Genomic DNA, 25,565 nt, shown 5'->3' with positions numbered 1-25,565 from the left:
GTGCCGGGTTTTGGTGGTAGGTCTTCATAGCTGGCAGACAGGAATCCACAATCTCACACAGAAGAAATGCTGCAATGTACAACTTAAGATAGTGTTAGTTTATGATATGATATGATATGGCATTTATAACACACCTATTCACAAGTGTTTCAAGGCGTGTCAAGACAAGGGTGGGGGAAACAGAGGGAGGACAAAATCAACCACCTTACCATGCATTGTGGCATTCGGATTGCGCAAGTGCAGGGGAAGGGGAGGGGAGAAGTGCCCGGGGCGGGGGAGAGGGTGGGATGGAGAAGTGCAAAACAAAGGAACAGCAAAGAGTGCAGCCAACGGCTGGCAAGTGTGGGTGTTTGTAAGTGCAGCCACTGGGTGGCTAATAAGTGCAAGAGAGGGGGCTGTAGGGTTACAGATACAGACCACAAGTAAAGGGGGTGCCAAGAGGCAGTGCGGGTTTGCAACTGACCTGGGCACACATTCAGAGGGTGGCCAGGTGACCAGTGCGTGGATCAGACAGGAGATCAGCAGGGGAGAGGAAGAGAGAAGGCGGAAACAATGAGGAAGGTCTTGAGGGGCTTCCAGAACCGAAGATGGTTCCGCTCAAGTTTCATTGGGTAGGGTGGCTGTTCCAGAGGGATGCCCCAGTCGAAGAAAGAGATCTGCCCCCAACTCTTTGCTTGGAGAAGTGACTGACCCTCAAAGAGTTGGAGGTGGAGGAGCGGAGGGCTAGAGTATGGAATATATTTAGGTAGAGAGAGTTGGAGGTATTGCGCTCCTAGGCCCCAGAAACCCTTGTGGACAATGCAGAGGGATTTGAACGTGATCCTTGCTGCCACTGGGAGCCAATGAGGAGATTTAGGCACTGGGGAGATACGATCCCTGGGCTTGAGGACAAGGACAAGTCTTGCAGTCCTGTTCTGGATGAGTTATAGAGGATGGAGAATAGAGGCAGGTAGATTTAGAAAGAGGCTGTTGCAGTAGTCCAGCCTAGAGAGGACCAGAGCTCTGGAGACAGTGAGCTTCTGGGGGAAAGTGAGGAATGGAAGAGTAGCTGGTATTTTGACTTCTTAGAGACGTAAGAGATGTGAGGAGAGAAGGAGAGTGGGGAGTCGAAGAGGACCCTGAGGTTCTTAGCCTCACAGGTAGGAGCAGGAAGAGGGCTCAGGGTGAGTGGCCAGAGACTGAGAGGAAAGGAGGGAGATGGTAATCCGATCAGGAGGATCTCCTTCCTACTGGCATTAAGGCAGAGATCATTGGCATAACACCACTCCTGAATTGCAGACAAACAACCTGGGATAAGGGAGGGAGAAGAGGCGGCTAAGGGGAGCCTGAAAGAGAGCTGAGTATCATCCGCATAGCACTGAAGGTTGGAGTGGAGAGCAGCTATGCAGTAGGCCAGAGGTGCCAGGTATTGGTTGAACAGCCAGGGAGAAAGATTAGACCCTTGGGGAACAGGGTTTGTGATAAATTAATTATAATATGTGTTTATTCTAACAGTAACACTTAAACCCCCTTTTCCTCCAACGACTACTGAAGTGTAATGCCTTGACAGCCACTTTCAACAGTTAGTGTCCTACTTTTATGTTAGTTATACTGCATGTTTTTTTTAAACTTTTTAAATCTGGTCAGTCTACCCTCATCATGTGTGATTATGTGCACCCCCTTCCATCCCCCCCAATATGCAGGTACACTTTCACTACCAGATGAAACAGCTAATTTTGATTCCAGCTCATGATATAGTATTATTATCTGCTGGTTTCCTCTTCCAAATTGGGTAAAATCTCCAAGCCATGTTGATGGATTTTCGAAAAGAATGTGGTTCACGTTGCACTCAAATTTAGTGCTAGAGTAAATGTGTAATAATAGTGTTAATATTTCTTCTGTGTTCTATTAAATGCTGTCATAAAAGCCTCATGGTGCCAGAGGTGCAAATAAAATCAACTTGTTCTTGGGGACGAGGGTGATCAGGGAATGGTTTGATCGATGTTAAGGTTGGACTGGTGTGTTCCATAATGTAGATTTAGCTTGGACTGTTATCACTATCAACATGTATTCATGTTTGCGTGGTTTTAACGGTGTAAAAATGGTAGCACTCGACTTCTTTCACATTTGAAAATCCGGTTTACATAACACAGTGCAAAATATAAGTCTTGGGCCCGATTCATGGAATTTTTTGCAGGGTTCAAAGGGCCTGATTCATGGAAGTGTTTTATAATGGCGCAATACCATAGGAAAACGTTCCATGAGTCAGGCAAGTGCCTTTGCACTGCTGAATAGTGCCTTTGCACTGCCGACACAAACCCTGATTCATGGAACTGTACAAAGTGTATTTCTACAGTGGAAAGCCAGTACAAAGTCATTTTTGCAGTACAAAATTACTATTTTGGTCCAGATTAAATACGTTCAAGAAATTAAAAGGAAACCAGTCATACTTTCACTTTGGAGCACTCTATCACGCCTAATGCATGCTATAAACGTATCTCTAAGTGGCATGACTGATGCTGTTCCACACAGTTCACTTACCTGCAATGCACTACGATGGGTGTGTTTTCATGCGGTCTGTTTGCTCTTATCAACTTTACAAAATGTATCAAAGGGGTTGCACTTTCTGGCACACCATGCTCCGGCCAAGAGGTAAAGTTGCACTGGCGCACCATCATAAAATCCCCGTGCTGCAAATTGCAAAAAGAAATGGTTGCAGTGAAAATGATACATTCTACACAGTCACCCATGCACATGCACCATTCACTTCATAAAGATTCATGATAGAAGCGTTTGACGCACCCGCATGTAACAATTCGATTATTTTCCAGGACCATATTACTATGACCAACGTGCCAATGTCACAGGTAGCAGAGATATTGATCAATATTCTCATAGCTTGGAATGTACATTTGCGACTAGAGAATGCATCATTGCTAGTCATCATTATACCTACTGAGCACATAACGACACATTTCCTGTACACACAAATAGCCATGATTGCTTCTTTACACATGCCCACTTTCCACAAAATGTCCAATTTATGTTAGGCTCCACATTATAGCCAATTTGCATTCAACCCATCATTACGTGGCCATAAGTGGCTTTCACAGCAGGATTCACCTCTGTTGCCAGTGTTGGTAAAAATGGCTGGCAGGCTGGCTGGCTGCGAAGAGCTGCCAGGCCGCCCCAGCTTGGCTGCAAGCAGACATATGTGGGTGAGGACACTGATGACACTTCCACCTGCACCCTTCTTTATGACACATATAGATCACTTTTTGCATCATCAAGGCAAGGATCGAGTTTGCACTGGTCTTAGTGCCAGAGCACTGACCTGATGTGGTGCTGCTTGTAGTAATAGTGAAACAACTAAAGATGACTGGGGTGAGTGGTCCAATATCAGATTGTGCGTCGTTGGAAGCACCTGCACAATTCCCATCTTTGTGCCAGCATTGCACAATTTCCATCTTTGTGCCAGCATTCTGCCAGAACACAATGGGTCACTGTACCTGCATTGGTAATTGTAACACCAACACCATGAGAAAATATAGCTTGTCTCTGTCCTGGTGCAATGACAACATATGCATCACTGCTAGTAATGGAACTGACATCAGCACGAATAGGGTCACCTCTCTAACACTTTTGCAAACCATTGCATTGGGTCAGTGCAAAGACCCCTGTAACACTAGTTGTTGAAGTGGCCCTACACCCAACAATTCGGATCTAGCATAAAGGTATTCTAAGACACAAACATCTGACAACGCTAGTATAGACCGAATGTACACATGCTACCTTGCATATCATGATATTTCATGATCTGGTATGTCATGATCTGAATGTCATACCATGTGAAGATATCCCATGGAATGATACTTCATGTAAGGTGATATCAATCAAAATATCTTTTATTTCGGCACTAGGCCATTAAAGCATACACATAGATAATAAAAGACAATGGCCCTCATTACAACACCGGCGCTAAACCATGGCGCTATTAGCACCATGGTTGGTGCCGGTGTTGTAACGGGTCCGCCATGGTTCAATGGGGAATTACCACCCCATTCCAAGGTTGGCGGGGCAGTAATTCCCCATTGAACCATGGCCCTTCCCCATTCCCATTTTTGCCCCATAGGGCTCTATGGGAATGGGAAAGGCGCTAAGTACGGTACCACAAATTGCAGTACCGTACTTAGCACCAAGGTCCCTTTGCGGGTCCCTACTTTAACGGCTGATGTAGACCAGCCGTTAAGGTCGGGTCCCGCAAAGGGACCTCGTAGTAAGGGGCTAAGTGTTTAACGGCACCGCAGCCTTTTACGGCACCGTTAAACACTTAGTGCCAGGGTCGTAATGAGGCCCAATGCATTAACAATGAAGTCAAAATACGTAGAACGTAATTTAAAAAAAACATGTGTTACCTTAAAGTGCAGGAAGTACAGTACAATATAGAACATTCTTTATTCAAGCCCCTATCCATGGCAGCATCAATTAAAGCCTAAATAAAAAATCGTATACTATATGCCTTAATTAATTACAAAATAAATATATACACTTTAAAACGAAAGTTTTAATATTATGGCATAAAAATGGGGAGAGTAAACTCGCAGCTTTGTCATCGAAAACAGGTGATATCCTACGTCAACATATGCTATGCTATATAAAATGTTCATTTTATTTTTTGCAGATTTTTTAACTTGCCAACTCACAATTTAAAGTGCAATCGAAGAACATGTTTATATGTGCCTTCCAAATGAGCAGCATCAGTAAAAGAAAGCAACACACAGATGAAGTCAAGAACAATAACTCACAAACACAGCAAGAGGGAAGAGTAGTAGTAGTAATTGTCTTACTGAGTACATCAATCACGATTACGGAAAAATTATAAGGTGTAGGGCTTGTTGGAAAGCTGAGGTTCTTGGCTTTAAAATGAAAGTTAAATTTCGCTCCTAGGACATGCGGTTCAAAAGACACGGATGATTTAGTGGAGGTAGATTCTCAGAAATAAAGTAAGATTCAAATGACAAATGACACTTTCGCAGGTTTGAAATCACAGAATGGACACACAATTTCTATGCAGTTCTAAATAGGTGGAAATGGTTTGAATTAGAATTTTTTAAACTAAGAGATTGGTTTTGCACAGCTCTGGCTGGATACTCACTCCTAATTTTGGAAGGAATGGGCCTCATCACAGATCTGGTCAACAAGTTTAGCTGCGGTTCTCTCTGCTCTGTGGGTCTGGATCTCTGGTTCTGGATAAAGTTCTTGGCACTGCACAGCGGTCTGGTCTGCAGTTCTGGGTACAGCAATGCTCTCTGGGTCTGGTTCTGGCAAAAGTTCTTGGCTAGAATCAAACAGCACAGCCCGGCTGTTTTATTCTGATGTGCCCCTTGGAAGTCTGGGGTAAATCAGTTTGCAAAATTGTAAGGCCAGCTGAGAATACTAGCTTGCAGTAGGCCTTCTGTTTCAAAGTTCTGGAGTCTGGAGTCTGGTTTTCTAAGTTCTGGTCTCTGGGTAGTGCCTGAATTTGGATGTCGTCTATGCCCAACCCTCTGAGGATCCTGATAGGCTATAGGATTCTCTGTTGCCTGACTGGGGAACTGAATTGTGAGTCATCCTGTGTCATCAGGCATCATTTTTATGGCATACAGAAAGAACACTCCCTTTGTCACTTTGCACACAAATCTATTTTTGACTTAAATGCATATTTATCTATGTACAACTTTTCTAATATTATATGTCCAGTTAACATATTTTCTGTAATGCCAAACCATCCGATCCCTGTCTTTGTAAGATGTTGTGTTCACTTCTGACAGAATTCTGCCCTTTTCATCCAGAACACAATCTCTAAACTTTTCCAGAATTTACACAAATGTGCGCAAGGAATATGGGCATCAGATGATGAAGTGTCAGATTTTTAACATACAGACATTTGGAGTATTACCCTATTTTCCGCTACTACCCCCCAGAACATACCACAGAGTCCTAACACCTCTTAAAATGTGCACAGAAAAATCACAGGAATAATGATATTATTGATATAATTTTGACAATTTTGTACTATGAATTATCCATCTTTTCAAATGTATGCTTTGGCCCAGAGGGGTGTGGTTTCCCAAAGCACATGGGGGAATTTCTGGTTTGTCCACTTCCTCCAAGCTCAGCTGGCTCACAGAAGCAGTGCCCCTCCCATTTCCTTCCAAGAGGAAGCCATTTACGACCCCCTGATTTAGCAATTACTTGGAGCAAAGGGCAGTTCATTGTTCGGTTTCCCTGCAGTCCCAGGTACCCCTCCCCTGATTCAATCAGAGAGGTGTGATTTCCTTTTGGTGGGGCAGCAGAAGGCAGGCCAGGCCTGTGAATACAGTTGCTGTGCAAGTTTCAACTCCTGTCGGGGGTAGTTGCCGGGCAGAATTCAGTCCCTTTAAGCCAGGCTTCCCATTTTTCTTCATTCAAATCAAACTTACAATTTTGACACATGCAGCTACAACGCTGATTCTAAGTTCAAAACTATGACATTTAAACAGTTGCAACTTATGTGACACTCAAAAGTAGGTCACTCATTTATTTTAAACATTTCGATTTTAGTGGCTTTAAATCCCATTTCACTTAGCTGCTGACATCCACAGCCCAGCCAGTTTTGTTATGAACATTATTTTAGGCTCTTCATCTTTCCAACTTTTGTATGCACACAAGACTTCATTCTACCAGACGTCTGCTGGTGTTCAGTAAGATTTTTGAATATCTTGCAATGTTTTAAATAGGCATTTTGAGCTTGCATTCAGAGAAACAAAGGTGATTTCAAAGGGCTCTTTGAGCTAACAGGTAATGCTGTTTTTCCTTTGGCACCACGTTTCACTCATGGCGCTTCTGGCCCATCACACTCGCACTGGTGGGTGGCAGGTCAGGCGACCATTTTGGTGTGAGAAAAAACTGCGCGGTTTTCCTGGATTCTGGCGCAAATGTGGGCTTTTCAGCCATCTTAAATTTTCTAAGCCCACAGCACCAAATGTTGCAGCATAATAACTTGAACGTGGGTCGATACACCTGACACCGTATTCATAGTTATTAATTATCATTACCAGACATCTATTATTGTGGTGCTCATGCTTTTGGATTCAATCATGTTATCATATATTACATTATGATACATTGTGCCATGGTAAGACCCGTCATCCCATGAAAAGGCACTGTTTGCTTCATATTATGATATGAAATGTCATGTCATGCCATGATATGTTATGAGTATGTTATAGTGCATGCATTGACATAAAATTGGCCTTAACATGAAAAGCCTTGTCTGTGTAGAGGGGACTTGTGACCCCGCCCAAGGGTTCCCATCAGGCTGTGGTCAGTGGGGTGAAAAATAAAACAAATAAAATAGGGAACAAGGTGAGTTGGGAAGGGACATAGGGGGATGGCCTGTGGACGAAACAAAGGGGCTTAAGTCACAACATACAGGGAACGGTAACAGCAGGGGTGAGTGAAGGTGGTCTCTGGGATGCATGTTCAATATAGGGTATTTGACCAGAAGAACATTTGCTCAAACGAACGAACTAAAGTTACCATATTGGCAAGCAAATATTCATATATGTGATTACGAGTACAATGTGGAAAAAGTAGTTAATTAATACAAGTTATGATGTGGGATGGCCTTGAGATGTGCAAAACAGTGCCTGAGAGTTATGGGCCCTTCCAAACATAATCATAAGGATGTTCACTCCTGGTGAAAGCCCTGAGGGGCAACCCTACAGATAAGGGGTTTGTCAGCCACTTTCACACCTACAAATAGGCAAATACTCCTAAAAACATAAAATAGGGAGGAAAAATACTCCCAACAAAAATAGGAAACAAACACATAAGATGTTCCACCCTACTTTCATCCACACAGCTCCATGGATATGTTTGAACCAGTAGTGCAAGCAATACCAGAGGAAGTAACCTCGTAATTACTGACTGATCTAAAGAGGTCAACATGTATCTTTATATGTGCATGAATAACTAGCTGCAAAGAAATAATTATTAAAAATATATTCCCGTTTTCCAGTTAAAACATATTTTCACTCATAAAATACTTGCATTGCAGAATTGACTTTAAAAAACAGGGAGTAAAATATTCCCACATCAAAATCTTATCTGGCCAAGTGGACCTGACAATGCTGAAGCCTCTGGCAGAGGTGTAAGCACGATGAATAGGCTATGTGTAGAGGGAATTCTGGAGGACACAGTAGGGATAGTTAACAAGAGAGGTGGAGAACAATCTGACTCAACCCGAGCAAACCAGACAGGCCCCAGAGAGAATGAGCTTTATGGCTGCCTGCAGGGTATGACAAGCTCGGACTAAGTGATCCATGTGACCATATGAAATTGTTCTATGATATACCAGGCATATGAAAGCTATCTTGATAGTGTGGTATTGTTGCATTGGAGCAGGGTCGGGCTCCACTTGTCTGAATATGATGCAGGAGACCTTAGATGGAATTTAATTTGGTGGGTTCCCCATCTTCCCCATCCCACACTTTTGCTTGAAACATGGAAGAGGGCAGAGACCATTGAAGCAACAGTGCCGAACAGCAGTGGGCTTCAAGGAGTGACACTGTAGGCATATTTATAACATATACATGTAATTCAATGAACCCAGAATTTAAGTTAGAGTTACTTTTAAGTAAACGTGATATAATATGCAATAATGTGATAACATGGCACACCCAGGAAGCTCAAAATTCCATATTTTCAGTATGCTTGACATTTTGGCTACATTCCCAGGCTGACATTCTCAATAAATTCCCAGTTTGATATTCCCAGTAATCTTGACATTCTCAGTGACCTTTGCATTTTGACATTCTACATACGTTAGACATCCCCAGTAAGCTTTCAGTTTGACAATCCTAGCATGCTCCTTTGTTTAACATAACCTATAAGCATGCATTCCTTTTAAAATCACAATCATTTTGACATTCACAGTAAGTTCCTAGTTTGAAATTCATAGTAACCTCCCAGTGTGACGCTCCCAATGTACAATGTTTTCTTACTCCCCAGGTAGGTTTGCACTTTATAAATCCATTGCATACATACTTTCACAGTACATGTGCAGTTTGACATTCCCAAACTTCACATCCTGATCCTCTGAGAGATTGGGGGACTATTGATGGCCTGGTCATTTCCTCTCTTGCTACTAGCCATATTAACAATGCTACTAGATTGAATCCAGACCTATACAATATTTAGGTAAGCCCACATTTGTCATTCTTTGTCCCTCGGTCATCCCTTTGTTCCCCTAAATTTAGAATGTATTCATACACCAGAGTATTTTATTGTATATCATAGTATACCATATGCATACATTGTAGAGTACTTACATTACTCTTGTTTTAAAGTAATCTAATGAACTCTAAATGTAATCCATTGGAACCAAGCTAATTATAAAGTAATCTTAGGTAATAAAAAGCAATATTGTCAGAACCGCTCTGTGGTCCATCTGGAATCGTTGGTGTCTTTCCTGTAGTATCGCTCGATTAACACCAAAGAGCAGTCCTGTTTATATCGGTCTAGTGTTTTTTCCAAAATGGCGATGACGTCTTGCATGTCGTAATCAGCCTTGATATGTGATTCACACTGAGCAGACACTGCATCGCAAAAAGATATTTTTCCCTAACTGACGCTCGTCTCTCGCAGAGCCCTTCCAGCCTTGGACTTCCCTTGCCTCCCGCTGAGCCTTCCAGCTTAGGACTTAATCTGGCATTGTTTGTTCCCCCTGGAACACACTATTGAAGATTCACATCCATTGGTTACTTCTCTGGAAGTTCTATTGGCCTTTCATCATCGGGCCAAGGTTTTTTCTAGCTTCAGTCTTTTCCCTCATTTGGACTTCGTGTCTGGCTCTCTCTCCTGTTCCTTCCCAGTGCATTTTCTGACTGGGTCCAAGAGAGAGGAGCAAATCACCCATTGTCATATTCTGCAAACCGTCTCTTTCCAGAAGAACTCAGATGGTAAGTGGTTTTGTTTTGTCTCTAATCTCACAGTATTCAGACGCCCAATTACATTTCCCTATGGCACAACTGCAGGATCTAATGAAGGTTGTTTAGACCCTCTCTTGTGAGGAATACACCTTAAAATCAGAGAATGCTGCTTTGCAGCAAATAATGTCAGCCTGCCAAACCGTAGGGGTCGAACCACCGACAACTTCTCCTAATAAGGAACATTTTGACAGAAACCCTAAGAAAATGAATGTTCAGTATATTTTTCCTGCAAACCATTTTTATTTGACAGAGGCAAAAATAGGTTACATAATTTACAACTTGATAAAAAATAGTTTGGCAATGAGCTGCAACATTAGGAACCGTAGACCCTTCCACAATCAAACACTATCCTACCTTCCTGAGAAGAGTTACAACAGGTTTGATTCACCTGAACTTACATATTCAGCTCAAGAATCACTCCTTGATATCACTCATGGATCTGGTGATGTAATGTCATATATCACATGATTTAGGCAAGTAGCCATCGAAACTGGATGGCTAGAACACACATAGTTTGCTTTGTTCAGGCGGGGACTCCATGACGACGTAAATGACAGACTAGCATGGGTTCCACGTCGATCTACGCTATCTGATCTCCTGTCTTTGGTGATGCAGCTTGATTTCCACATGCAAGAACGCCAGGCAGAGAGGAAGAAAAATTGCCTGTTTCATTTTAGACCAGAGACTCACAAGTAGCTGGTGCAGTTGAATCCTTGCAAGTGGGTACTGCCAGGGAATGCAGACACAGAAGAGAACAATGAGTATGAACGCACTGCGGTTCTAAAACATACCTATTAAAGGAATGTCCTTTGTGTCCTTTGATTCCTCCTCGCCCCTTGGGAAACAATAATGCTCAGTCTCTTTAAACCCCTATCTTGAATGAAAAATGATGGTGTCTCCCTTATCATATTATGTGTGTGTCCGAGGACCCAAGATTTCACCTCTTAAACTATTGCCTTAATAGATTGGGGGGAACAGGTTGATCACTGTGTCTAAAGCCCCATGTGGAGATTCCCTCTTTTTTGTCCCTAAGAAGGACTGTAAAGAACTATGCCTGTGTCTGGATTATCGACGGCTCAACAACATTACCATAAAGGACAAATATCCACTCCCACTTATCCAACACATCTTGGAAGCTGTCCGTGGAGCCGTTCTTTTTTACAAAATTTGATCTCAGAGGTGTTTACCATCTTCTATAAATAAAGAAGGGAGATGAGTGGAAAATCACTTTCCGAATCCTTTTGAATATAGCGTCATGCCCTTTGGACTTACAAATGTACCAGCTATATTTCAACGTTTCATAGATCACATATTTTCGGACCCTCTGTTCTACACAATTATCATATATCTGGACAATATATTGATTTATTCCAATTCCACTGGGGAACACACTCTCCAAGTTAGAGAGGTGCTGTTCCATGTACCACAACACCAACTCCTGGTCAAGCATGAAAAATGTCTCTTTGGTGTACAAGTTCCCTACTTGGGTTATGTTCTCCCTACTGAAGGTGTACAAATGGATAACAAAAGAATTGCTGCCATTCAAAATTGGCCTACTCTGAAATCAGTAAAATACCTAAATAAATTCCTCTGCTTGGCAAATTTCTATAGGAAATTAATTTCCAACATTGCAGCTATGGTGTTACCAATGACTCGTCTTCTAAAAAAGGATACATATTTCCTTTGGGATCCATTTACCAAAAAAACCTTCACCTCCTCGACTTCCCTCTTTTACTACGGCACCCATTCTTTGCCAACCCGACACCTCTAAACCATACATTGTCGAGCCGGACACCTCCGAAGGAGCTATTAGAGCTGTCCTTCTACAAAAACAAAAGGACAAAATAGAACACCCTGTAGACTATCTATCTCATACTCTCTCCCCACATGAAGTCAACTATACCGTGTCGGAGAAAGAACTGTTAGCAATGGAGTCAGCATTCAGAAAATGGAGACATCTCCTATTAGGAGCACAACGTCATGTAGGTATCCGGACAGACCACATAAATCTGAGGGCATCAAAAAATATGGAATGTCGAAACAGTCGACAAGCGGGGTGGGCATACTTTTTTGCTCAATATCAGTTTTTTGTCACTTACATTCCTGCTAGTAAAAACATTGTGGCAGATGCCTTGTCCAGAAAAGATAACAGTTCACTACCTCACACATATTCTGAAGAGTCTATACTTGAAAAACATACTTTTATTTAGCATTTTAACACACTTTTACAAAAGTTACAAGAAACCTCCAAATACCTTCAACAAAATCCAACTACATTTTTGGAATCTACCATCTCCATGAAAGTAGGTTTACTTTTTAAGGGTAACCAAGTATTGATATCTAGCACTGACATCCAACAGCACATACTTTCTTTTCATCATGAGAGCACACGTGCTGGTCATGGTGGTGTGTTACCCACTGAATACCTTGTTCTACGAACCTTCTGGTGGCCTACAGTTAAGTTAGACATGCAACAATACCTAACTACTTTTGGTGGTGTCCATATATGCTTTCACTAAACAGGTAATTTTGTTCCCCTTCCAAAAATTCCACCCGCTGCTGAAATAGCTGCAATATTTCTTAAGGAGATCTACCATCTTCATGGACTTCCATCTACTATTATCTCTGAGGATCACTGTTGACCTCTAAATTCTGGTCCCTTTTGTGTTCTAGCCTGGGAATAAAACCTACTCTCACCTCATGCTATCATCCCCAGACTAATGGTTTGACTGAAAGTATGAACCAAACCATGGGGCAATAGATACAATGTTTCATCACCTCAGCACATGATGATTAGGTCTCTTATTACCAACTGAGGAATTACCAACTGAGGAATTGCCAACTGAGGAATTTGCTTACAACAATTCCATCGAACAGTTGTCAGTACTTAAAATAGATTATTGTAATGGCTTATATGAAGGATCCATCAATACATCTCTGCGAACATCTTCATTCCATTGTGCCTATGGGTTCCATCCAGTTGCTTTTCCAGTCCGTATACCAATAAAACCATATTTCTTCTGTGGATCAGCATTTATCTTCTATTCAAGATGGACAGAAACGTACCCACATGGAACTCCCCAAGATTATAAACTTGATGGTGTCATCACTGCTATATAAGAAAGAAAGAGCTCCTAAAATAACTATGGTGGAAGTAGCTCTGGCTCTCCCTCCTATTCCTTCCCAGGGCATTTTCTACCTGGCACCGGGAGAGAGGGGAAGATCACCCAATACCATATTCTGCAAACCGTCTCTTTCCAGAAAAACTCAGACGGTAAGTGTTTTTTTGTCTCTAATTTCACAAATATTCTCTAAAATAAAATTAAACCAAAAATACACAATAACATTTTAGGTCATATTAAATAGTGGACATGAATCCAATGTAATACATTTGAAGCTATTTCAAAGTAATCCAAAACAATCTGAAAGTAACAACATCTAGCTTAATGGTATTTTTAATTAATCCAAGGTATCCAAAGCAATCTGAGATGATCAGTAGAATGAAATCTAAGGTAATCTAATGCAATCGATAAACAAGACAAACTACACCATGGTAATTGACAAGTAATCCAGGGTAATCTAAAATTAATAAGTGGCAATCTAGAGTAATTAAATGTAATATAAATGAAACCCAAGGTAATGTGAACGCCTTCTAAATAAATCCAAGGAAATCTTATTACATTTAAAAATAATCAAGTTAATCTAAAAGTAGGCAGGATCCATGAGTATCTATGTGACTCTGACTTTTCTGGGGTGAGCGACCTGATCCCGAGCTCAATATTTTATCAAGACGTCTTCCTGCTAGACCTCTGTGTTTCACTTTCAAGCCAGACCATGAATTGTGCATCCCAAAAACAAGTGTCAGTGGGCAATACCCCTTCTTACACTACCAATGTAGTGACTTCTAGACGTGTGAGCACTGCAGTCTGCTGCAGGGCACACCCTATTTCAAGCACGGCATCAAGAGCCACTTTAGCTCAGACTGGTGTACATCTCTTTTTTAATTGATGATAACTGATAGAAAAGTCTGCTGTCTGGTGTTCCCCTGCTGGCCAGTACCCTTAGCAGCCGTCTAGTTTGCCTGGTGTTTGCAGAAGCCTTTGGTTTTGTTGAACTTGTAAAAGCCCTCTATGCCACCCTCCTGTTTCTATATGGGAGGTGTCTGCTTCGCTGGGCTCATGCTGCGCCATGTGAAGCTCCAGGAGAGACATACCCTGAGTCTGACCTGGGGTGAGGGACCTGGTACTGGCCACATAACTTTATCAATACTTCTTCCAGCTAGGTATCTCTGTTTTCAGTTTTGATTCAGACTATGTGGTGTGCAGCCCAAACACAGGCATCAATGGGACAAATCCCTGTTTCCACTGGCAAGTTAGTGACTACTAGACATGTGGGCCACAGGATTTGCAGCAGGGTAACCCTTTATTGCAACAGGGCATCATGTGTCGACTTTAGCTCAGATAGGTTTACATATTTTCATTAATTCATGATAAATGATAGAAAACCCTGATGATTGGCACCTCCTGCTGGCGAGCTCCCCTGCACCTCTGCCCCTCTGCCTAATGTGCCTAGTGCTTACACCGGCACTGAAGAGTGCATATTGATTTATGTGGGTGGTAACACGGATCTACACTTCTACGGGCTTCTCACAAAGTGTTGCAGTTGGATTGTGAAGTGGTTATTTATTTATTTATTTATCTATTTATTTGTATTTGGTTTTAACAAAGAAAATGTTTACAAAACGGAATTTTCAATTTAACATCAAAGTATATATGTTTTCTACCAAAAAATACATGCAATTATTAGTACAATCATTCATCAAAACACTCAAGATACCCAATTAAACCACATATAAAACATGTGACGTGGTTAGAAGACAGGTCTCAGAATGAGGAGTAGCCATCAAATACCACATCTGCCAATGCCCTTTTGAAAAAGCTGTGTGTGTTTTTATTTTATTGTTCTGCTTCTGTTTACCCATTAACAAATGGAACAAAAATGCATTCAGTGTGGAATTGTGTTCATAGATTATGTAGGCTTGGAGCCAGGAGACCTTTTTACCCTCTCCAAAAATGTTGCAAGATGCTTGCATAGCATGTGACCGATTATAATTTATGAATGCACATCTACGTTTTGCCTCACTGCACCCTTCACAGAGGAGAAATAACTATTTGCATATTCATCTTTGTCCCACCCATGAGGGCAGTCCAGCACCAAAATGCCAGGTTGCAGACCTTCCTGAGTGGGAGATATTCCATAGACCAGGGTATTTTACCCATGTTCCTTCTCAGTAGAGGTGCTCCCACACTCCCTTGTAATACAAGTAGAGAGTATTTTATAGAACTTCCTTTTTTTGGGGGGTCAAACATACTCTATCACTCGCGTCATGCGGATCCTGCCTCTGTGATTGTGTATATTCTAACAAAACATTATAAATGAGAACTCGGGTGTACAGTGCAAAGCATTTAGCGAGCACCTTTCTAATTTTGCATTTCTCAGTCAGTATCAATACTGGTGCCATGCTCCACCAGCCATTCAGCAAACCCATTTAGGGTAAAATTTGTTTGTATCCATGCATAACAGTAAAGCAGAAAGCATAACATCAATGTGGTATTATGAGCATTCCTGCTAATAATGTGTGATATACAGTAGAGGTGAAGGTTTTATGTCAAGTTGACAGGAGCAATGCAATGTTAGAAGGCTTGTCAAAAGGCTCCTTGCAACCCCTGATTTTAGTCTTGCCTTCTGCAACTGGACTCTTTGCAGGTGGTCGAAAGAATGACCATATTACCTCCATATTACTCCACTACTCTGGCGGCCATTCAATTCCTTTATCCTTTCAAAAACCTGCCACCTACAATGCACTCATTTAAAGAAAAAAAAGATTTAGCAGAACAATTGAGGATATTGGGAGGTTTACGATCCAACTGTAGTCGAAACGTGGCCTGGGTCAAGAGTCAAAGGGGAACGAAAAACACATAGAAGCAGGCCTTTTCAGTTTAAGCATCATCCATTTGGAACATCTTTATGTCTCTGTCGCTCATCCCCACCTGTTTGAAAATAAAATGTAACAACATATCTTTTTAGGCAGGCCTATGTCTAATCTGATGTATTTGTTATGAACTTTTGCCCTTGTATATTACTTTGAATGCTACTGTGCACCATTGCTTTTCAGCTAGGTTCCAGCCATATCCTGCAGGGGTGCCATATGTTAAGCCTGCACAGAGATCATAACTTATGTAGCGATATAGTCATAGTTATTCAGGGTACTCTTGTAGGTTAGTTACATATATGTTTTGTGATCACATTGACCCAATCGATGTATAACATGACTGAGATATAGGACCTTCTTCACAGAAGCGTTTTATAATGGCACAATCCCATTGGAAAACACACTTTGAATCAGGCCCATCGTCTTAGGTTTCTGGCATGGTTTCTACTAACCTCTTATTTACCCGGAGATGGTTTGACAAGAGTGTTGTAAATCAAATAGACTTGTAAATCAAAGAAGTGTGGTGGTCCCGTTTAATGAATGGCTCAAGGACTTCATGGTCCCTAGCAACGGCAAAAATCCTAAAAGCCGCCTTGGACGATTGCGCCAAAAAAGAGACGGAACTCCTCACAGCAAACTTGGTTGCCTAAAGCAATGGTCTCAGAAAACAGAAAATGAAGAGGAAGATAGAAAACCATTTTGCAAAATCATAAAATTGATAAAAGCAAAAAAATAAATAAATAAAATAGACTTTTACTGCTCTTATAATTTACTTCCTTGTCGTTAAATGCACTTTTCGTTTTCTCATTACATCTATACTCTTCCCCATCCACTTGCCCTTGCCAACATTTCCAACATTGCTCAAAATCCTATTCTTCCTCATAGATTAAATCCTCCTGATTGCTAGTAGCCGTTCTCTGAAATGGAATTGCAACACACCACAGTGGGGGCTAGTCAATAAACAGGCCGCTCTACTCACACGTCATGCCCATCCACTATACATGCCACTCTGATCACCCACTCATGTCTCAAGCTAGTGTGCAAACAACTGCACTCTGCAGACCCATTATTTGCATCTTCTCTAATGTCCCCCTACATTTAAACTTTGGTCGTTCTCTCTGTACTTCTCCCCTCTAATATGCTGCGTCCTTTCATCTCCACCTTCCAAGTCCGCCCACCCCTTCTTTTGCTTTATCAATAGCTACTTTCTCATTGTACCACGCCTTTGCACCTTGCTGCTTTAAATCTCTTCTTAAGGCAAATGTGCCAAACTAGTGTTTCCTAACATTACACTCTTTCCTTCCATTATTTCAGCTTATCTATAACTTTTTATCAGATCCCCATAGATCTCCTTTGTGCCACTTTTGAAGAAGCCTATACTTTGCACTTCATTGCATACATTTTTAATATAACAACGGGTGCACCCGTTTTAAGTGGCAAGATTATTTGCAATGCAAATTTGTAAGATCAGGCCCCATTCTACAAGCATGGGTTCAACTATTTCTAACGTAAAGTTGTCTATGTATGCTACTATCTAATGCAGCCATGTTGTAGACAGCCAGGCAGTGATTTTTTTGTGTAAAAAACGTTTCATTACACTTTTGCAATCCAGTCCTGGACTGCTGGAACACCATCATCTGGATTGCAGGGCTCCATCATTGTCTGCACATTACGCCTGGGTAGATGCAGAGGGCACAGCTTGGTAATGCCATGATGAACCCCAGAGCTTCCCCAGGAGGATGGCCACCCATGCTTATCTACAGGCGGTGTCTGGTGACGTTCTCTTACTTCCTGTTTCAGGGACTTGGCTCTCATCCCAACAACCCTGTTCACATCTGCTTCCTTGACAAGTCGCAATTGCCTTGTGTCAAGGGTTTTGACCCATGTTGAATCAATAGACTGGGTGGATGTGGGGATGAGCTATCGCCGCCCACATTCACGCCAGAATAGGAGAACTGTGCAGTTGGCACGAGACCACTCCAAAGATACAACCTTCTTGTGGGGGGTTCTACATCACCACTCTACTGTAAGGATGCCATCAAAACAATGTTAAGCAAGGGTCCTATACTATCAAGCAAAAGACCCCTCTATTGAAATGCAGTAATTCAAGACAACTCAAAAATGGATGCAGTACCAACAAATTCCCCAAGGTGGCGCTAGCGGTCTAAACTCTGACAGGGAAACTGTATTTAGGAGTTGCAAGAAGGGCAGGGACTTCAAAGCTTGTTAGTTAATTGAAAATCTAGCCACCTGCTGTTCCCAGAGGCCAAGAGGCTGGGAAACCTTAACACCTCAGAGATTCCACACTAGGAGGCAGGATATCACATGACCCTGTTGATTGATTGAAGAGAGACTTCCAGGCAGTCTGCTGGAGCCCACAGAAAGGGCTCTTTCTGTTGAATGGGGTATGTTAATTTTGAGTGTTTCCTGTCAACAGCCCTCTGCCAGCAAGGGAGGCGGACCCAAACACTTGGGGGGTTGAATTGCAACAAATATATATTTTATAGAAACAGTGATCATTTATTGTAACCAAATGACAGGAATGTACAACTTTGAGAGTCTTAGTTTGAAAAATGCCCTCACGATTTGAGTCCAAACTCCAATTTGTAACATGTTCTGGGGCAAAACCCCGCTAATTATGATTATTGTAGACAATGTGTTTAAGCTAGAGACATGGAAAGTTACTGGGATATATGTGGAAGGGAAATGTACCTTTGTATAATTTTTGATGAAAAACCAATGTTGCAAAACCCACTAAAATCGAAAATAAGTTGCCATTTTTGAATGCAAGCTCCTAGAAACGCCAGAGTCGGGACAGGGACTATCTTTAGTAATATATGATGTGTGTATGTGATGTCAAACAACTGTGTACCTGGGAAATATGTATTTGGATCAGGTATAGATTTGTGGGCAAATTGACCAGGGGAGGATCCTCTGACTCATAAACAGACCTCATCACTCTGACTCACAACCCAATTCCCCAATCATGGGAGAGGGGAGAATTGGACCAATGACAAGTAGAGAGGGGCAGGCTTAGCTAGGCCCAGGCACACACCCATTTTCAAAACACATAAAAAGAGACTGCTGGGACAGGTGGGGACATTCAATTCCATTTGCTGCGGAGCATGCTGACCGACGACTTCACATCCAGAGATCCAGACTTCAAATCCATCAATCTCCAGAACCTGTAGCAGGAATTAACTCCAGAATTTGTAGCAGAGAGGCCTGAATCCACCAGCTGAATCCTCTTCAGCAGGCCTCAAAACTAACCAAACTATTCAACAGCCGAGCGAGCTGTTTGAAGTTTTGCCGAGAATTTTTGCAAGAACCTGTAGCAGTACCCAGAAAGCAGTGTTACATCCAGAATCCAGAGAGGCTAGACCAGCAGAGCAGAGCTGACCCAGATCGCTGTGAGCAGAACCGGTGCCTGATTGACCCGCCGAGCAGACAGAACCGCAGCCGGACGTGTTGACCAGATCCGTGATGAGGCCTAGTTCAAATTTATATTGTGAGTACCTACAGAACTGTGCAGAACCAATCTCTTAGTTAAAATAATCTAATCCAAACTATTTTAACCTAAGTAGAACTGCCTCCTAGAAATCGTGTCATCTGTCATTTTTAAAGCTGCACAACTGTCAACTGTCAATTCTGCAGCTGTTTTGAGTTTACTTTAAATCCGAAAAACTACCTTTATTTAATCGTCCGTATCTCTGGAACCGTTTGGTTTAACTTTCATCTGAAAGCTTAGAATCTAAGCTTTCCAACAAGCCTAGAACCGACTTCCTACTCCTTATACTTTTACCGCAATCACGATTTACGCACTTGCGAAATTTACCGCAATTTGCGATTTTGGCTCAATTTCTCCACTTGTCAAAATAGCAGCTCCATTCTTTATTTTGTTAAAATCCGTTTGCAACTTGGTAATAACTCATAGAGCATTGCTAAAGTGAGCCTGAACTAATACCAACACGCATCTCCCACTCACCCTGAATCTCTAGAGGGAATTAAAATCAGTTGTCACATTTTCCCATCCATTGCCATCACATTTAAAAAGCATTTTGGGCCTGTGTTTCAAACTCCTACCTGTTTCCTCTAAGCTTGTTGGGGGGGAACGGAATTTCGTATTGTATTTGATTGCATTCCTGAGAACTGTGTGCTCCTCTTTCCATCTCCTTCCATTTCTTACATTGCATAGGGGAGGGGGGTGATTTGCCAGAGAAAAAGTGATTATCTTTTGCTAAAATCATATCAAGTATTTCTGTACTGCATTTTATTCCTCATTGCTTTTCCCTTGAAACCATAAAAGTATTTTTGCTACTTTATCCATCCTATACTAACTCCTCATTGATTGTAAAGAAGTGTGCTAGTGCCAGATTACCCATTGTTGATCAACATCATATGTCTAAGTGTACTATCAGATATTAATTTATTATAAAAGTGTGATATATATATATATATATTGTTTAATTTTTCAAATAAACCTTTTAATTTGCAAAACAAACCTACTTCTTGGCTCAGTGGGGTCAGGGGGATTCTAAGAGGGGGGTGTTATACAAGGGTTGTCATCCAGAGTACTGAACTGGACATAAAAATACATCAATAAGGGTTTTCCTCAGCATCCCAGACTAGGCATTGACTTAGCTGTAGTGTTGATTGAAAATCGCTTACACTTGTGCCTCAGAGGACCTCATCTTCCCTAGGCCTATCCCCTGAACTACTCTGCTCCTTCACCTCCTCCTCTGCCTCGTCATTCCTCCACTACATGCTTGTTCCTCCACCCTTCCTCAACCTCCTCCTATCAGGCTTTTAGCATGCCTAGTCCTTCTACTTAACTCTGTCTGCCTCCTCTCTGCCGTCCCTCCTTCACCCATTCTCAATGTTCTTCTCTTCTTCCCGTCTCTGCGTTCCTTCCCCCTGTGTTTCCTAATATCCTACATACAGGTCTCCATTTCTTCTCCCTGTTGTCTCTCCCCGCCGCCATCAAAATACACTCCACCTCTCGTCTCATCCTTGTATCATCACCATCCCATATATGTCCCCTTTCTTCGCCACACATTTGACCTTCTCAACTCTTCCATCTCCACCTCCTCATTATTCTTTGTCACCTTTTTACTTTCAACATCGTACTTTCTCTTTATCACCCTTTTACCCTCCACCTCATGCTCTTTTGCCTTCCCACTCCAGGCGTGTATCTCCTGCTCTTATTCAATGTCCTCCTGTGTTTGCTGCCAGCACTCTCCAGAATTGCTCCTCCTGCTATAGAAAGGAAACTGAATGTTCCTTCGTGTGAGTTTTCTGCATGGCTCATCATTTCTGCAGCCAGCTACACATTGCTAAGACTCTAATGCTTCAGAAATGCCTTTATCTTTGCGGTCATGACTTGGCAGTCCCATCTTCCTTTGTGAACCAGAGTTATGTTGTGTTATGTTATGTTATGTTATGTTATGTTATGTTATGTCACATGCCAGGAGTTATACCGGTCCTTTCAGAACCTCCCCTGTGAGATGGGGCACTCATAAATCCCCTATTTTCTTTGGTATCTTTTAGGTACAAAGATACCAAAAATGGGCAGATAAAAGGAAGCTAAGTCTCTATGAGATCTATGGACTAGTTGCAAAATGTGCACGTTATAAGTGTCAGTGTTTACAAACAGCGGTTTCCATAGCACGGTGACACTTTGCCCTTGCACTTTGCACTATAGGTTTGGTTTTATCTTAACGTTTTTAAATGTATTTAAATGTATGCAATTTTGTATAGGAAGTGTGCAATAGTATTTTCACTGTATTAATAACGTATTATTAATACTTATTTAGAGGTAATTTGCTTCCTCTTCATTATGATCTATTTATTCTGCCTACACTAGCAGTCCAGGAAGGATTGTTATATATAGAGATAAAGATACCAAAACAAAGAAGGGCTAACATTTTAGAGGGGCCTGTGCTTGCCCTCTGTGGCAAGCCTCTGATAAATGGCAGGGTGTGCTGGAATAGGTCAAGGGATCCTCTTCCAGACCGAGCATGTGTATCAGGCAGTGGCACCTGCCCCCATAACCACCCCACTCTGCATCCCGACGTTCAGGCAGGGCATTTCATCACACTCCCAGACATCCTCGCAGAGTCATGTCAGGGCTGGGCAGCATCACCATATATATATAGTGACATTCCCCCCAGTGTTTGTCAGCATCCCACAGAAACATCATTAGAGATTGCATTCAAACTCATGAGGGTTAGGTACCAGTGGTGAAGCAACTCAGAAGCCAGTTCCTTGCACTGTATACACCCGAATGACTCTCAAGCCTGAAACCATGCTATCCGCCATGGCCAGTCAGATGGCTGCTTACCCAAGTAGACATGCCATTTTCACTGGTAATCAAGGTATACCTGCTGAAGAATTATTGGGATTTCTCTGTATAGAGATGACATAAGACTGCTCAAACTCATTTGGCTATTGAGGCACTTCTCAAAAGCTCTTGGGAAATAAGTTGCACACTCTTTTAGCTCTGGGTGATGTGTTACCAGAGGAATTCGAGCCGGCCCTTTTCTGAGAAGCAAAAGTCTGATTTGCATTCAATCTGGCAAATGTGCCCCCATGAAGTGCAGGTGCAAAGACTGGGGTTCTGTCCATTTGCAGTGTATGCATTGGAAACATATCCAGTCCTTGAGAGATACCATAAAGTAGCTGGAATCAAAGAGACGGCCAGAATATAGGAATTCCTGGAAGCAAAATTGAATTCCACTATAATTATCACAAATCAATTGACTCCTGCCCCAACACCGCTTCTCTAAGCTCCTTCTACATCATTCCGCAAGTTGAGAGTCCTAAACAGAAAAGGTTATGTGCCCTCATGCCACCCTCCACTATCAGTGTACAGAGGCGTTTTGTATAAGTTCTGAGCTATTTCCCATTCCAAATAAAGTATGAGGAGCCTTTATGGATATGGAAAAGAACGGAGAGAAGAGCATGTGTAGAGAGGGTCAGGAAGAAATACAGCAAACTTGGGCGCATGCTCATTTTCACTCAAACCGAGATATAATCAGTTTATGCCACCTCACCAGGTCATTCCTAATGGCGCGGAATAATGAGGGGTAGTTCATTTTTAAAGAATTGGCTTCATTGGGAGATATGATGACAACTCGATCATGCACACATATGCCTACCCATTTATATTATGTGATATTTCCTTATTTGTGTCCCTCCACAGAAGTCAATGAAAGGGCAAGGATTTCAAAATTCGGAAAGTTAACTTTCAAAGCAGAGAGTTGGCAATGCACTCCTCCTCACAGTTCAATTCCAGAACAGAAGATAATGGATCTGATATGGTTCCCAAAGAATCATCAGCATACATTGACAATTTGCATATTACTCTCCTGAATGTAATGCCCTTGGACTTTATGTTTACCCAGACCCACGGCAAAGAATAGTAGAGAAAGCAGGCAAGCTTGCCTTGTCCCCATGACAACCAAATCCTGTGTGACGAATGTTCATTTACTCTGATTCTAGCTCTATGGATAATATAATCTGCATGGATATTTTTCACAAAAGCATCCCGTGCCCCACACTCCATAACATTCTCTTTAGGGAATTGCAGTCCAGCCAGCCGAAGCCTTTTCACTACCAAGCCCTCGTGGGAAACGCCTCAAACTGGCCAAGATATTGTTAAATGTTTGGTTACCTCCAACTGCCCTGAAGCAGTGCCTACAGCCTTGTGGCCATGACTTTGAAAAGATTTTTACTTCATTGCTTAAAAGGGCAATACGACAAGAGTAACTACATATTCACAGATCTCTGTCCAGTTGGTAATGAGACGGAGTGTTGCATAAGACATAGATCTGGAGACTAAGCTGGCGTGGTGTAATCAGTGAAACAGGGTGGTCTAGAGCCACAATAAGACCTTTGTAAAAGCCTAATAAAAAGGGACAGTGAGGTCATCTGGTCGCAGAGCCTTTTTAGCTTTCAGGCTACTGATGGTCACAAGAATCTTTCTTGAGAATTTGTTTGGCTTGTTGTGCTACTGTGATATGCTGCTGTAGGTCTGCTCCTATCCTCCCCTACTCCAGATGGGCACTCCTGCATCCCTTGGCCCGGAGGCCCGGGACCCTCACCCCCTCTAATCATCGAAAAGGTAATCCCTCTGGGCTTTTGTTGGCATTTCCTGGTGCACATTGAGCGTAGGCACATAATTTTCAGGCAGTGTGCTTTTAAATTCCACTTTTACTGGGGAAGCAGTGTTCCTGCACTTGCTCCCTGACTACAGCCTCATTGTGCTTCTGCCACTGATTTCACCAGGATTTGTTACTTCTACAGGCCTCTCCAACATGGCCGGATCCTTTCTCGATGCCTCCATCTGACCAGTGCTAGTTTACCTGCTTGCCTGCAATTGGTCATTTCAAGAGTCATCACGACAATCAGGCATGCTGGCAGGCAAATGCCGGCCTTCCTCTAAGGACTGCGAGGTAGGCCCATGTCTGCTCCCTATCCGCTGCTGTAACGCTGCAAGGTGAGCTTTGCACCCCCTCACATAGGCATTACTGATGCAGCTCTAAGGAACCTGGACTTCCTTGACTTTTCCCACCTCGGTAGTAATGGGTTAGCTCTACCCCGCTGATCACACTCCTACTCCTTTGCCTTCTCCTTCTTCTCCATCTCACTTGAGTCCTATGCCTACAGTTTGTGTTCGCTCTGTGCTTTCACCCATTTCTAACGTTTTAAATCTTAGCTGTGCTCTGAATCTGGCTGCATTTTCTATCCTAACTTTGCTCTGAATCTGGCTGCATTTTTATCCTAACTGTGCTCTAAACCCGGCTGCATTTGTGATCCTAACTGTGTTCTGAATCTGACTGCATTCTTGATCCTAACTGTGTTCTGAATCTGGCTGCATTTTTGATCCCAGCTGTGTTTTGAATCTGGCTGCATTCTTGATCCTAACTGTGTTCTGAATCTGACTGCATTCTTGATCCTAACTGTGTTCTGAATCTGGCTGCATTTTTGATCCCAGCTGTGTTTTGAATCTGGCGGCATTCTTGATCCTAACTGTGTTTTGAATCTGGCTGCATTCTTGATCCTAACTGTGTTCTGAATATGGCTGCATTTTTTTACTTTTTGGCGGTACCCTATTGGTTGTATTGCGTGCACTCCTTTTAACTTGGCTGGCCCAGTGACTGCATTACACTACACTATCCTGCTCTTTCCAACTTGATTCTTCCCCCTATTCCCCAATTGCTCTACCTCACCCATGGCACTTACTGTTTCTTATATCTTCGCAAACTCTGCCTATTTATTAACCACATGATATGATGTAGCTGCCTTACAACATGAGGTCAGGCTTTTCCATACATGTTCCTGGACTTTCTACTTGTAACCGCATGCCTTGTTGTAGCTGCATTGCAACATGAGGTCAGGCTTTTCCATATTGTGCTACTGGACTTTCTACTTGTAACAGCATGACTTGAGGTAGCCGCCTTGCAACATGAGGTCAGGTATTTCCATATCATGCTACTGGACTTTCTACTTGTAACCGCATGCCTAGATGTAGCCGCCTTGCAACATGAGGTCAGGCTTTTCCATATCATGCTACAGGACTT

At 42.3% G+C, this 25,565-nt stretch overlaps 1 protein-coding gene across 12 annotated transcripts in view; it reads right to left on the bottom strand.

Annotated features, from left to right (window-relative positions):
- The window catches only part of PTPRQ (protein tyrosine phosphatase receptor type Q), a 2,012,995-nt gene that overhangs the window by 102,575 nt on the left and 1,884,855 nt on the right, over positions 1-25,565 (bottom strand). For all 12 annotated transcript variants that reach the window (XM_069629300.1, XM_069629298.1, XM_069629293.1 and 9 more), the window contains one exon: positions 2,521-2,669. In XM_069629300.1, the coding sequence (XP_069485401.1) occupies positions 2,521-2,669 (149 nt within the window). The remainder of the gene's footprint in view (positions 1-2,520; positions 2,670-25,565) is intronic.

This window comes from Ambystoma mexicanum, chromosome 12, assembly GCF_040938575.1.
Source record: "Ambystoma mexicanum isolate Mex_15411 chromosome 12, UKY_AmexF1_1, whole genome shotgun sequence".
NCBI classification, from domain to species: Eukaryota; Metazoa; Chordata; class Amphibia; order Caudata; family Ambystomatidae; genus Ambystoma; species Ambystoma mexicanum.
Note: the sequence above shows the minus strand (reverse complement) of the source record. Positions and strands in the feature narration are given on the sequence as shown.